The sequence below is a fragment of the Pelodiscus sinensis genome, chromosome 16, assembly GCF_052426305.1.
Source record: "Pelodiscus sinensis isolate ZL-2025 chromosome 16, ASM5242630v1, whole genome shotgun sequence".
Classification (NCBI taxonomy): domain Eukaryota; kingdom Metazoa; phylum Chordata; order Testudines; family Trionychidae; genus Pelodiscus; species Pelodiscus sinensis.
This window is the reverse complement of record NC_143067.1, coordinates 15,956,977-15,970,894: the sequence shown is the minus strand read 5'-3', so window position 1 is coordinate 15,970,894 and position 13,918 is coordinate 15,956,977. Positions and strand designations below refer to the sequence as shown.

Genomic DNA, 13,918 nt, shown 5'->3' with positions numbered 1-13,918 from the left:
GAAATCCTTCTATTTGTATAGACTCTTATCTTGATGGGAATAGTAAAATAGTTAATAATGATACAAAAAAAAAAAAGGCAGAAGAGTTGACTAGATAGTTCTGTTCTGTATTTGGAAAGAAGCAGGATGCTTTACTTGTATCACTGGAGGATGATTAACTCGTTAGGTGGATGTTAAGCAATATCTATGAGAGATAAACATCAGCAAACCTGATAATTTGCTCTCAGGAATCCTAGCAGTTGCTGGATGAAATCTCTACGTCCTTAATGTTATATTTTAGTAAGTTTTAGAATACTGGGAAAATTTGGGACGATGGGAAGAGTACCGATGTTGTGCCAATATTGAAAAAGGGTAAGTCGGCTGCCTCCTGCCATTGATCCCAGGCAAAATAATTGAAAAGCTAGTACAGGGTTCAATTAATAAAGAACTGAAGCATAGGAATGTAATTAATGCCAGTCAACATGGTTTTATGGAAATAGTTTACTTATGAAACAGACCTAATTTCATTTTTTTGAACAGATTACAAGTTTGGTTGATAAAGATAAAGTTAGGGCTATAATACTGTAGCCTTTTTAAAGACTCATTATGTAGTAGAGCATGACATTCTGACTAAAAAAATTGCACTCTGCAGTACCAATAAAGCACATGTTAAATGGATTACATAGTAGCTAACTGACACATCTCAAAAAGCTGTTGTCATTGAGAGTCCTCATCTAAAGCAGTTGTTTCTAAGCAGCACCACAGGGAGCAGTATCAAGGCCAATTCGATTCAACAATTTCATCAATGGTTTGGAAATGCATATAAAATCGCTGCAGATTAAGATTCGTGGATGATACAAAGATTAGCAGCATGGTACATTATGATGATGATGGGAGTCATACCAATAGAGCTATGCTGTGAGATAGTCCCATGAAGACAAAATGTACTTTAATATAACCAAATATAAAGTGATGCATCTAGGAACATGGAATGCAAGCCTACAGAATGGGAGACTGTACCTTGGAAAGCAGTCACCCTGAAAAGGATTTAGGAGGTCAGAGTAGACAAACTACAGAGTAGACTTCTCTATGTCATGTGGTGGTAAAGAGGGCTGATCTGACTTTTTGATGCATAAATGGGGTACAGTGCATAGGAGTAAGGAGCTTAATATTTACCTCTGTATCTGGCATTGGTAAGAACATTCGAATACTGCATACAGCACTGGTGTCCACACATCAAAAAGGGTGTCAAATGGGAGGCAGTGCAGAAGAGAATCACAAAAATGATTCAATGACTGGAGAAAATGCCTTTTAAACAGCTCAGTCTCTTTATCAGAATAAAAGTCAAGAGGTGATGTGAGTACCTTCATGGGACAGAAAATACTGGATAACAAATCTACTGAAGAAATACACAACAACACTAATCCAGATACATTTAAATTACTCACAGATCTTTTTTTTTTAAACAAGCAGGAACAAACTACCATGCGACCTGGTGGATTTTCCATCTCTTTGAAGCTTCAAAACAAGACTATACTCCTTTCTAGATGTTATGCTTTAGCCAAACCCAACTTACTGCGCTCATTAGCGGAGTAACTGGATGAAATTTACTGGCAGTGCTACACAGGGCATCTTGTTAGCTGATCTAGTGCTATCTTCCGGTCTTAAACTAATAAATCATATAACAAAGTTGACACATACTTACCATAAGATGAACTGAACAAAAAGTTGAGGTGAGCCATTAGAAGTCAAATGGTGACCAGAGATGTACATGTTTGAAACAAAGAAGATTGTTGAACACACTATGAAGAAGCTGTCTTTACTCCTATATAACAATGTGCCTGAATCAGTACCCTACTTCTAAACTAACACTATGTGAAGGCTCACTCTCACTTTTTCCTAACTCCATAATGTTCAAATCTGGCACATCTGTATCTATATTGATATAGTCAAGCTCTGACCTGATATTTGAGTCCATCTTTACTTAAAATGCACATGGGCTGAAATTAATAAATCCATAAGAGGATCCTGATTAATTGGGTTGGAGCTGTTTAATGAAAGGAGTGAGGTGGCAGGAATAAGAAGGTATAAAATTCTACAAGCATAGCATTTAATAGAGATGGGGGCCTTAAATAAGGTAAGACCTTAAAGAATATATTATCTGTTCATCTACATATCTTTAACCTATTTGCCACTGCTGTTTTATCCTTCAAAGCAAAACTAGTTTCTACAATATGTTAATAACATGATCTCAGTTCTACTTGTTACATTGCAAAGGTACCACCATGTATTCAGTACAAACAAACAGTTACTCTTCATTTACCTAGGCAAACGGGAGTGTATTTAACTGACAGTTCCTCCAGAGCTGCTTGTTTTGTGTGTCAACGTGGTCTATAGCTGGATAGCTATGGGGTTGAGACAGTAATATGAGCATAAATGGACCCAAAGTTTAGACTACACTTGACTTGCACTTATGAAAATCCAAGTGGTCTAACCGTTGGCAATTTAAAGTGGCTTATTTGACTAAGTGTGCTTTTTGCTTGCTTTACTCATCTGGATTCCTGGCTTCTTTTGTGTTTTTCGACTTTGATGGTTTCAGGCACATGTCAAAGCCATATCACATAATGCCAAAGGTTATATGCTGAAGTTAATAAATTGAACTAGCTTCAAGGCAGTGGCAGTCTGTGAGACACAAGTACCACAGTGAGAGTGAGGTTTTTGATAGCATTTTGATCTGGTTTGAAAATGGAAAAATAAATTTGCATTATTTTTTTGCAAATATGTTTTTCGCTTCTCCAGTGCTGTCAACCCCAAAGATTCAAAAATCTTATGTCAGCTCCCAACTCAGAGCCAAATCCTGAGATGGGCTTAAAATCAAAAGATTTTTGAAATGGCACACTGGTTATTTGGTTTTCATTTGCTCTCAGATCGTGCACCTTCCTTTCTGTTTTAAATGACAGCTGAGATTCTCATCTCAACAGTGGTTTCTGTTAGCCTTGTTTCAGATTAAAGGACCAAATGTCCAGGGACTTGTGCAACAGTCATCAGAGTCATTAATACTGGTTTTGAAGGAAATTTAGCAAATTTTCCAGAAGGCTTGCCTAGGTTTTGCCCTTTCTCGGCAATGCATTTTTTGTGAACAGGGTGCAGATGAGACTTGGATAGGGCAGCAGCCTAGCCTGTGATATCTAACAGCAATACACAGATATGGTTAAGGAAATAACCCATCCCTGGCCTGTCAAGTAAGTTCCACCTACTTTGACCAGGTGAAGGTAGGATTTTAATATTTAAGACCTCTGTCAAAAATGCAACACACTAACATCTTTGCACTGGTTTCTTTTGGGTCTCAGGTTCTAGTTATGATGATGGCTGTAAAATATTAAAAAAGAAATTCATACCTTTTATTTAGCAGAATCATTCATTTGCAAGGCTTTACTTATTGGAATAAACATATGCTCAAGCCATGCACTTCAATTAGCAGCAGTTTTCTGGAGCAGTCCCCAAAGATGTAACACAATCTCGATTTCTTAGGCACTAACAAGGATTTCAGATAAATCCCCCTCTTCATGTTGGATTTTCCCTGCTGTCTACAAAATGTAAATGTGTACAAAGTTCATTAGTAGGCCAGATTTAAGCCTCTTCTTCTCTAAGCCCTGATTTCTTGCTCTTAAATTTTTTAAAACAAAATCTCGATGTGAAAAATTGCTGTTGCATACAGGGTTACAAATAGTCGAGGTGCCCTCTGGCCTTTCCTTTTCCTGTGATTATGTTACAATCCATTGCATAGGAAATAATGTATAGGTGAAGTATTGTTTACTTAAATTATTTAAGCTAATATTTTTTCTTTGTAGGCATTTATACCAGGCTGGCTTTGGTAATATCTGAGTACCATATAAATCCTCAAATAAATGCACAGGTTCTCTTTTCCTTAACTTTGGAGAGTTATTTTAATGGTTTTGGTTTGGGTTGGTCATGCTAACACAGCAAAAATGTTCCTGGACCAAGGGGATGGGATTAGGCAATGAAGCTGCTGGATGGCATGATAATAATGCAGCTGATTCAGACAAGTATGATGCAGAGGTAGTTGTGTATATGTTTATGGGTTAGTGATCAATGGTTAGAGTTAACGGGTAGTGATCAATGGCTCAATATCTGGATGGCATTTGGTACCAAGCAGAGTGCCCCAGGCATCAGTACTGGGGTTGGTTTTGTTCAACATCTTTATTAATGACCTAGATAAGGGGATGGATTGCACCCTCAGCAAGTTTGCAGATGACATTAAACTAGGGGAGAGGTAGATATGCTGGCGGATAGGGATAGAGTCCAGAGTGACCTAGACAAATTGGAGGATTGGGCCAAAAGAAATCTGATGAAGTTCAACAAGGACAAGTGCAGAGTCCTGCACTTGGGACAGAAGAATCCCAAGCAGTGTTATAGGCAGGGTCCTAATTGGCTAGGTAGCAGTTTGGCAGAAAAAGATCTGGAGATGAGAAGCTGGATTTGAGTCAACAGTGTGCCCTCGTAGCCAAGAAGGATAATGGCATATTAGGCTGCATTAGCAGGAGCATTGCCAGCAGATCTAGAGAAGAGATTATTCCCCTTTATTCAGCACTGGTGAGACCACATCTGAGCCGCGTCTAGACGGGCAAGTTTTTCCGCAAAAGCAAGTGCTTTTGCAGAAAAACTTGCTAGCTGTCTACACTGTCCGCTTGAATTTGCGCAAGAACACTGATGATCTAATGTAAGATTGTCAGTGTTCTTATGCAAATACTATGTTGCTCCCGTTTGGGAAAAAGCCCTCTTGTGCAAATGTATTTGCGCAAGAGGACCAGTGTAGACAGCTAAAAACTGTTTTGCGCAAAAAAGCCCCGATGGCGAAAATGGCGATCGGGGCTTTCTTGCGCAAAACCGCGTCTAGATTGGCACGGACGCTTTTCCGCAAAAAGTGCTTTTGCACAAAAGCGTCCATGCCAATCTAGACGCTCTTTTCCGCAAATGCTTTTAACGGAAAAACTTTTTTGTTAAAAGCATTTGCGGAAAATCATGCCAGTCTAGATGTAGCCCTGGAATATTGTGTCCAAATCTGGACACCCCCCCCCCCCCACCTTTTACAGAAAGGATGTGGATGCATTGGAGAAAGTCCAGCAGAGGTCAATGAAAATGATTAGGGGGCTGGAACACATGACCTATGAGGAGAGGCTGAGGGACTTGGGCTTATTTAGTCTACAAAAGGGAAGAGTGGGGGGGGGGGGACTTGATAGCTGCCTTTAACTACCCGAAGGGGTGTTCCAGGGAGGATAGAGAGAGGCTGTTCTCAGTAGTGACAGATGGCAGAATGTGGAGCAATGGTCTCAAGTTACAGTGGGAGAGGTCTAGGTTGGATATTAGGAAAAACTATTTCACTAGGAGGGTGGTGAAGCACTGGAATGGGTCACCTAAGGAGGTGGTAGAATCTCCATCCCTAGAGGTTTTTAAATCCCAGCTTGACAGAGCCCTGGCTAGGGTGATAGGGTTGTTCCTGCTTTGGGCAGGGGATTGGACTGGATGACCTTCTGAGGTCTCTTCCAGCCCTATGATTTTATGTATACAGCCCAGAATTCTGAGAAACAGCATTAGAGTATAGCTACATAGGACTGGAATGATGCAATTGAGAGAGGAATCTAGGAGGATGAGATGACAGCAGCTGGCATTATCTACCAGGGAGGCTACTGGCATTATCTACCAGGAAGGGACAGTTTACTAAGAGATGTAGTTGCAAGGTGCCTGGGGAAAGACAAGTTGGTAGGAAGAAGTAACATTGGCAGAGGAGATTAATTTAAAATTGATTTCTGTCCTGTTTGCTATAGGTGAAGCATTTTGCTGCTTCTGAAAGAAAGTGCCCCTTTCACAAAACAGTGAGTCAGGAAATCAGATCACAAATGGGGAAGGGAGAAGGGGAGAATTAGTAATCCTTTCTGAAATCAGCTACCACCTACTTGCCTTTATCAGACTTTGTGAGAGGAAGAGAAGTGGAATTTAGCCCTAACATTTCATAACAGAAGAGGCAAACTATGGGACATGAAGTGATATGTTCTTAGATACACAGTCCATTTACGCCAACTTCTGACTGGCTCTGGTTGCTCTCATGTTGACATGAGGAAGTCAAAAAAAGTCATAATAATGCCGCTGATTCAGACAAGTATAATGCAGAGGTAGTTGTGTATATGTTTATGGGTTAGTGATCAATGGCTAGAGTTCAGAAAAATGTGTCCAGACCAGCGGAGAGAATGTTAAATGAATAGAAAGCAACTATATTCATATAAACATATGGATTTTTTTCCCGTTTAAAATCCTGACCGATATGAGTCAGAGGGACATCATGGAAAAGACAGAACATTTCTTTACTCAGTTAAACTACACACTTGCACAGTAATCAGGTTGTCATATGTATGTCATCATGTACATCTTTCCAGCCTCCTCCCTTGTATCTTGTTTATCCTTGTAAGGTCATGTCTGATACTAGCATGTGAGCTCATTAGTAGCGTATCTAGATTACAGGGTTTTTTTGAAAAAAAGTGGCCTTTTTCCGAAAAACTTCCCCTGCGTCTAGACTGCTGCCTCATTCTTTCAAAAGTAAATCGAAAGAACACGGCAGTTTTTTTGACCGTGGAAAACCTCGTTTTACGAGGAATAATGCCTTTTTTGAAAGTGCTCTTTTGAAAAAAGGCACTATGTAATGCAAACTCTGCTTTTTCAAAAGAGAGCATCCAGACTGCCCAAGTACTCTCTTTTGAAAAAGCGGCTTGCTTTTTTGAAAGTACTGGTTGTCGTCTAGATGCTCTTTTTCGAAAGAGAGCACCCAGCGAGTCTAGATGCTCTTTTTTGAAAGAGGCTTTTTCGAAAGTATCTTTTGAAAAAACCTCTTTAGAAAGAGGCTTGCAGTCTAGATGTAGCCTAGGTGAACATGGTCTTTTTATCTGTATTCTGAAGCCCCTAACAGACTTTTTGGGCATAGTAGATCTACTGTTCAGTGACCCAAATTGACAACTCAAGATGTTCCAACATTCCCACTCCTTTGTAAAGAAGATTTCTGGATGGGTTTAGTAAACAGGCATGAAAGCCTCCTGAATCCACATTTTCACTGTTATCCTAAGTTTGAGGAATTGTCATAGATATTTAGCTGATTTCTGAGGAGAAGAGGTTAAAAAAATAATGATAGGTGGTACACAGTTTTTGTTTCAAATCTTAATTTTCTTTCTTTTCTTTCAACTAGCTCTACACTCATACTGTACTGAATTGAATATCTAGCACTACTAAATAACAGTCCTTCCATATGAAAAAAGGGGAAAATGACTGATTAGAACAGCAATGATATTTCTTTTGTATTACCATTTAATCTAAACAGTGAAAGATCAGGGACTAGATTCTTATTGAAATTAGTGAATATTTTCTAGTAATAGAAATGTAGCCGTGTTAGTCTGGTGTAGCTGAAGCAAAATGCAGGACTATGTAGCACTTTAAAGACTAACAAGATGGTTTATTAGATGATGAGCTTTCGTGGGCCAGACCCACTTCCTCAGATCAAATAGTGGAAGAAAATAGTCACAACTATATATACCAAAGGATACAATTAAAAAAAATGAACACATATGAAAAGGACAAATCACATTTCAGAACAGAAGGGGGATTTGGGGGGGGGGGAGGGGAAGAAGGAAGGTAAGTGTCTGTGAGTTAATGATATTAGAGGTGGGGAAAGTTAGATGTCTGTGAGCTAATGGTTTTAGAGGTGATAATTGGGGAAGCTTGATAAGATCATTTTCATATGTGTTTATTTTTTTAAATTGTATCCTTTGGTATATATGGTTGTGACCATTTTCTTCCACTATTTGATCTGAGGAAGTGGGTCTGAATATTTTCTGTGATCCAACTAGTGGCCATCAAATGGAACGCCTGAGTGATCCATCAGCATGTTCAAGTAACTAATTATTTGCTAATTCAATTTAAATTCATTTCAATTAATCATTGTGTTTAGTAATTCATTAGTCAGGAAAAAATGTGAAGTGGTGAAGTAATTGCTACTTCCATACCAAAAAAATGAAAAAGAAACTGCAATCAAGGAGATTTAATATGCTTGCAATCAGAATGGAAAGGCAAACACAAGTTAAACCTATCTGGTACAGAGAAAATGGTGCTCTTTGTGACATATGAAAAAAAATCCAGAATTACAAATGTGCAGCACTTTAATGTTAGATTGACCATGATTAGAACTGTTCACAGCTAGCGTGGACAATCTAAATCATACTTCATTTTCTAAGTAAGTATGATAAAACCAGTAGGATACTTTAGAAAACACATTACCAGAGCGTGGGCTGCAGTAGGAAAAAACAGGAACATCTTTGGAAGGTTAATGTGGGAAGTTGAGTGACCTCTAGTCCAAGATTTTGAGACAAACAGAAAGACATGAGGGCTATTACACATCCTCTACAGCCTATATACACCAGTTGTAAGAATTATTTACTGAACAGATATTTACATTTTTTTAAAATATTATTAAAAAAGTAATATTTGCTTGATCTATGACACAATGAACTTCTCTACAAAGAAACTTACAATAGGCATAATAAAATATACAAGAAGTCATAAAAGATAACACTAGCGCAGTGGTCTGGCCTAATAAAACACTTCAAGGATGAGTGCAATGTATGGAGACAGTTTTGTTCTAGAAAGGAGTTTGTGCATATTTAAAAGTACTTACAAAGTTGATCTCCTCCTTTCCTTGACATGTGTATGTTTTCTCACTATGTGAATAGAGAACCATGAGCACCATGCATTTCTAAATGAAGGTATGTCCATGTTTTAATGATGGGATAATGTTTTCTAATCTTTATGGCTCATAAGAGAAAATATATAGGTTTCATCCTATCATCAACATTAAAGGACAATTTAAAGGATTTCATATCTAATGAATTCATAGGATTCATTGCCTTTTTTTATTCTTCTAAACTGATTTATACTTATCGTTAAAGAATTAAGATGGTCAATGTCTACAGCCATCCTAAAAAAGCAACTCTTTCAGTCAAAGCTAATGTTTAAATCAAGGCTATCAGTGTTGCTCTGTATCCTTCCATTAAAATCCTTTTACCTGTGTTGTGAGGAGGATAACAAATAGCTGTGCTGGAAAACAGTTACAGCATCTTTTAAGTATCACCATACACAGTGAAAGCTTTGTTATCGGGCACTCATGGGAAATGGGGGTTGCCAGTAAATGGAATGTGTGGGATACTTGAGCTCATTGCTCTGCCCCTACCCCTTACCCAGAGGAAACCACAGTGACCAACTCTCCTCTCCCTCCCCCTGTGGGAACACCTGGCAACCCTTCCCCTTAGCCACAGAGCCATCCTAAGTGGCAAGCAGATGAGTGGGCCAGCTTCCTGGGAACCCTCCGGCAGGTCTGACTCCTGGCAGTTCCAGGCAGGCTGAGGGGGAAGGAGGCACCTGATGATGACATCATCAAGCAGTGTAGTCCATCAGAAGCCCCGCAATGACTGGCAGCATCAAGCTGTCTGGCTGGACAGGTGGGAGTCAGGCATGTGCACCTGAAGATGCGGGGTATTGTGGCTGGGGGCAATGCCGGTTAACAATGTTTTCTGGTTAACAGAGTGCTGGATAACAACAATTTCACTGTATATTCAACAACTGCTTTCGTAAAAACTTTGGGTGCCAAGGAAATATTCTAGCATGGTTACCTTCCGGTAATTCAAAAGGCCAAATGCTAGGATATAACAGATGCCTTTCCCGGAAAAGGGAGTTTGCACTATCATCAAGATTACATTTGGGTTGTTATTTAGCTGCTCATTTCCTACTGTTTGTAATAGTAGTTGCCTGGCTTGCACCACTTTGAATAGTTACTCATAACTACTCTTATCCTGTTTATTTCATGATGATGAACACTGAAAACTACTAAACAGAACTGGAGAAAAGCTTTTTATATAGCTATAAAAAGTGCAAAAGGATGGTCATTTTTATGGGAAATCAATTTAACTTTTTTGATGCCAGCAGCTTCATTTTGGGGTAATTTATTTGATTTTTATGTGAATCTCCATTGTCTTAACTGAATGGTAATTGAAGATAAAAAAGAGTGAAATATAAATGGGAGGAAAAAGGCAAAATAATCCTCCTGAGAACCTCTGAAGAGAGATAGGCAAAGTAAGACTACAATTATAATGGGTGAATGCTACATTAAAAATATGTTACTGAAATTAGGGAAGTTGGATACCTAGCCATTGTTTTACAAAGAACTAAATCCCTTCAGCATTGGTAAATTGCTAATGAAGGAAATGAATAATATCTAGAAATGTTTCTGCCTACATTAGCAACAACCCGGCTCTTCTGCTAGCTGCCAGGCAGGAAAGGATTTTGCAGACAATGTCCTATATGACTTGAGTCACATGCTGCTGAAGGAAGAATACTTTATCTCCTGATATGATAGATTCTGCATATCTGACTTGCTGTATTTTCTGGCTCTCAAAGCCAACTTCCAATCCCCAATTTTTTCCACTAAGAAATTTCATAAATACAGTCGGATGATGTTCTTTATACGCTCTGGAAGAGGTGATACTACTGCAATCCTTTCAGTATCCCCATAGCAAAAGAGAAGAAAGATAAAAAAAAAAGCTGATAGTAGATTCTTCTGTCATGTTTGGTAGTGAAATTACATCAAAGGATAACATCTAACATGATCCCACAAAGTAAACCAATCATTTTCCATTAAATCTCTTGCCTAAATGTCTGCATTTTGAAAACTGCTTTCAGTGGGGTTTTTTCTTACTACAAAGATCAGTTTTAAATGCATTTTTACTGCTTACATATTTAGGCAATGTTAAGGATGGCATAATCAGGGCCCTACAGTCAGAGGAAAGATGATTTGAAGGTAGACTGACTGAAAGAAAACTGACGACTTCCACGTGGCTTAGAGACTCATCAGTACTGAAATTCAGAAGCTGTGTTGTTCAACAGAATCATCAAGTTATGCAGCTTATACAATACCTCGGTGGAGAAATTATTCTCTTTCCGGGTGTATATTCTTTTCATAACTCAAGCCATAAATCATACTTCCAAAAAATATCCCAATACAACCCAATTTCTATTAGCAGAGCATACCTTATACTATAAAACTTGCAAGGAGACCAGTGTTGCACCATGAAGCTTATACAGTTTTTTCCCCAGTGTAAAAATATACAATGCTACTGCCTATTTGTTGCAGTGTAAGGTCCAATCAGTACTCGTCTGCTGAAGGCGTTACATTTGTGCCCTTTCATACTTCTCCAACCCAGACCATCGTGTTACCCCTCTTGATACCTGAAACCTCACAGTGTAATGTGTTTTGTCTCCCATTAATAACAAACAGTGAATCCTTAGCTGGTGTAATAAGATACTGTCCAAATAATCCACTGTCTTTCATAATTCTGTTGTCACTGTTCCAGGGCCAGTCTTTGGACATGATAGGGTCCTTTAAATTCTTCAGTACATTCATTTTCCCCGTTGACAGCTCTACAAAAAGCACATCTGTTTGCAAATGTGATGTAGCATATATATAGTACTGATTGCCTTCAGTGAAAGAGGGTTGAAATGTCAGATCAGATATGTGCACATTTGTTTGTAAGTCATACATCAACTTGATTTCCCCTTGGATGGTTATTGCCTGGACTTTAATCCTGCCACTGTCTTCAGCTGCACTCACCAAATAGCGTCCGTCAGGGGAAATATAGGGCGTACCTGATATGTCACTGTTAGGGCCAATCACAGAATCTGTAACACTGTCAATAATGAGCTGGGGAGATGCTACTGTTGATGTATTTTTTTTACACTGGACAAAGAAGTAGCCGCCCAAATGGGTATAGGCCATGGCCTGTGGCTTGCAGCTATAGTTTTTGAAGCTGATTGTCTTGATGTGGGTCACAGTTTCCAGGTCAATTTTGTGAACTGCAGATCTTGATTTGTTAAAGACGAAACCAAACCTGAAATATAAAACATGATACTGGAGTCATCTCTGGAGCTGAGGCAATATGCTCGAGAGAACACTGAAATCAGCAGAACTGGCAGACTCCATGCTGTCGTTTTCTATTGTGTATAATAATATCTACTTTTCTCTATGAAACCACTGACATTTTAATTCTTCTGCCATGTGCTCAACCTCCCCTCGCCCCAATATGTTTGGTTAATTTGTAATTACGAACTAGGGATGTGATCCCACAGTACAAGAATTCCTGGCTCGCATGAACAGTCTCATCAACACCATTAATCAACCACAGAACAGTGTTCAGGCTTGGGCCCTTCGTGTGTTATTCTTGAGTTACAAATTTTTCTGATGTGATGTAATTCAATGTGTTTTATAGCTAGGAATCATAACTGCTTAACTAATGCATATTGTGGACCTGATCCTAAAGATGGGAGCAAATGCAAAGATAATTTCAAGACATATTTGTGCCCCCTGATTATGGGACAGTCCCTTAATGTAAGTTAGAGCTGCTTGGGGGTAGCTCTAATTTACATGGCGCCGGAGGATCAGCATGGTAGCTGAGACTACTTTGGTGCATTCAGTCTGTGTCACGTTCCCACATCATCTGCTGTGAGGATGGGTGGCTTAGGAACTTATCAAATGATCTCCTCAAAGGATCCCAACTGAGTGGAAATTTGGGGTCTTTGTTTTTGGTTTTTGAGAGAACAAAAAATGAAATGTATACTGAATAAAATGTTCCATAAAATCAACAGGCTTCAGTGCATTTGACCTTTGTTAACCAGAGAAAAATGGTCAGCAATAGCCAAACAATGGTTCTACTTACTTTGAGAAGAAGCCGGTAGAAATGGCACCTTTTCTGTTCCCTAGGACACTGGTAATCACTCGTGCAAGTGAAAATTAATTTTACATTGAGTATCTTTTCATCCATTCAATACAGAAAGAAGGAAATTAAGTGAGATGTTTAGCTCGACTTTGAAAGGTGTAAGATTGCCTTATGAAATGTGACAAGGGAATTGTTTTCACACAGTTAAAATACATATTTTGCTTCAATCAGTGAGTTTATGTCTTTAATCTTAAACAGAATGTCAGTGAGAAAATTCACCAGTGATTTCACTGCTGAAGAATTAGCCAATGTACTGTATAATCATTTGAAAATCACTGGGCTTAGCCTGGCATTTATCCATTATGCTCAGATCCTTTAGAAATTTCACTTAAAATAGCTTCTGTAAAGATTCACATGTGGAAGAAATAGGAGATGACACAAGTGTTTCTCTTGAATGAGCACACTTGGACTACTCTAAAAAATGCCTTCCTTTACACCATTTCTTTCAAGTCTCCCTTAGTACTTGGCCAAGTGCCTGAATAAGAGAAAAATCAGGCTTTTATCATAAACTTCCATTTAAAAAGAGGCTCAGAATGTGCGTTATGTGCACACAGCTGCTGAAGAAGTTCTATGCCTGTATGAAATCTGTGCTCTGAAAACTTGCTCTTAGTATTTTTATGACAACTAGTGAGCATGTAAGGCATGCTGGGAACTAATCCCGCCAAAACACATAACAGAGGGGTTACTTATCCTGTGCGGTGATACAGTGCTTCAAAGATGTGCCCCTCTGAGAGGCTCCCACTTCTGGTGCATGTGCGCCCCATGTTCTTTTGATTGGACATTTTCATTAGCAAAGGCCATTAAGCCCATATGTGAGGATATCAGCAGCATCTTCACACATGTTGCTAATAGTCTCACCCCCTGCTTGGACAAACTGCATGGGCTGCATGGGCAAACTGCTCCTCAGTTTGTTCTTTATCACTGAATCTCAGAAAGAAACTTCAAAGCACATGGAAGGAATGAGGATAAGGAAGCCCCCATAGTGGGTCATAGCTCAAAGACCTACTAACTGCACAGGATAAGCAACTTTTCTGACTTCTTTGAGTACTGTCCCTATG

General features: G+C 39.0%; 1 protein-coding gene across 1 annotated transcript in view; it reads right to left on the bottom strand.

Annotated features, from left to right (window-relative positions):
• Positions 1-11,164: 11,164 nt before the first annotated feature.
• The window catches only part of FSTL4 (follistatin like 4), a 570,524-nt gene continuing 567,770 nt past the window's right edge, over positions 11,165-13,918 (bottom strand). Inside the window, exon 15 of the mRNA XM_089769489.1 lies at positions 11,165-11,975. Within this exon, the coding sequence (XP_089625615.1) occupies positions 11,273-11,975 (703 nt within the window). The 3' untranslated portion in view covers positions 11,165-11,272. The remainder of the gene's footprint in view (positions 11,976-13,918) is intronic.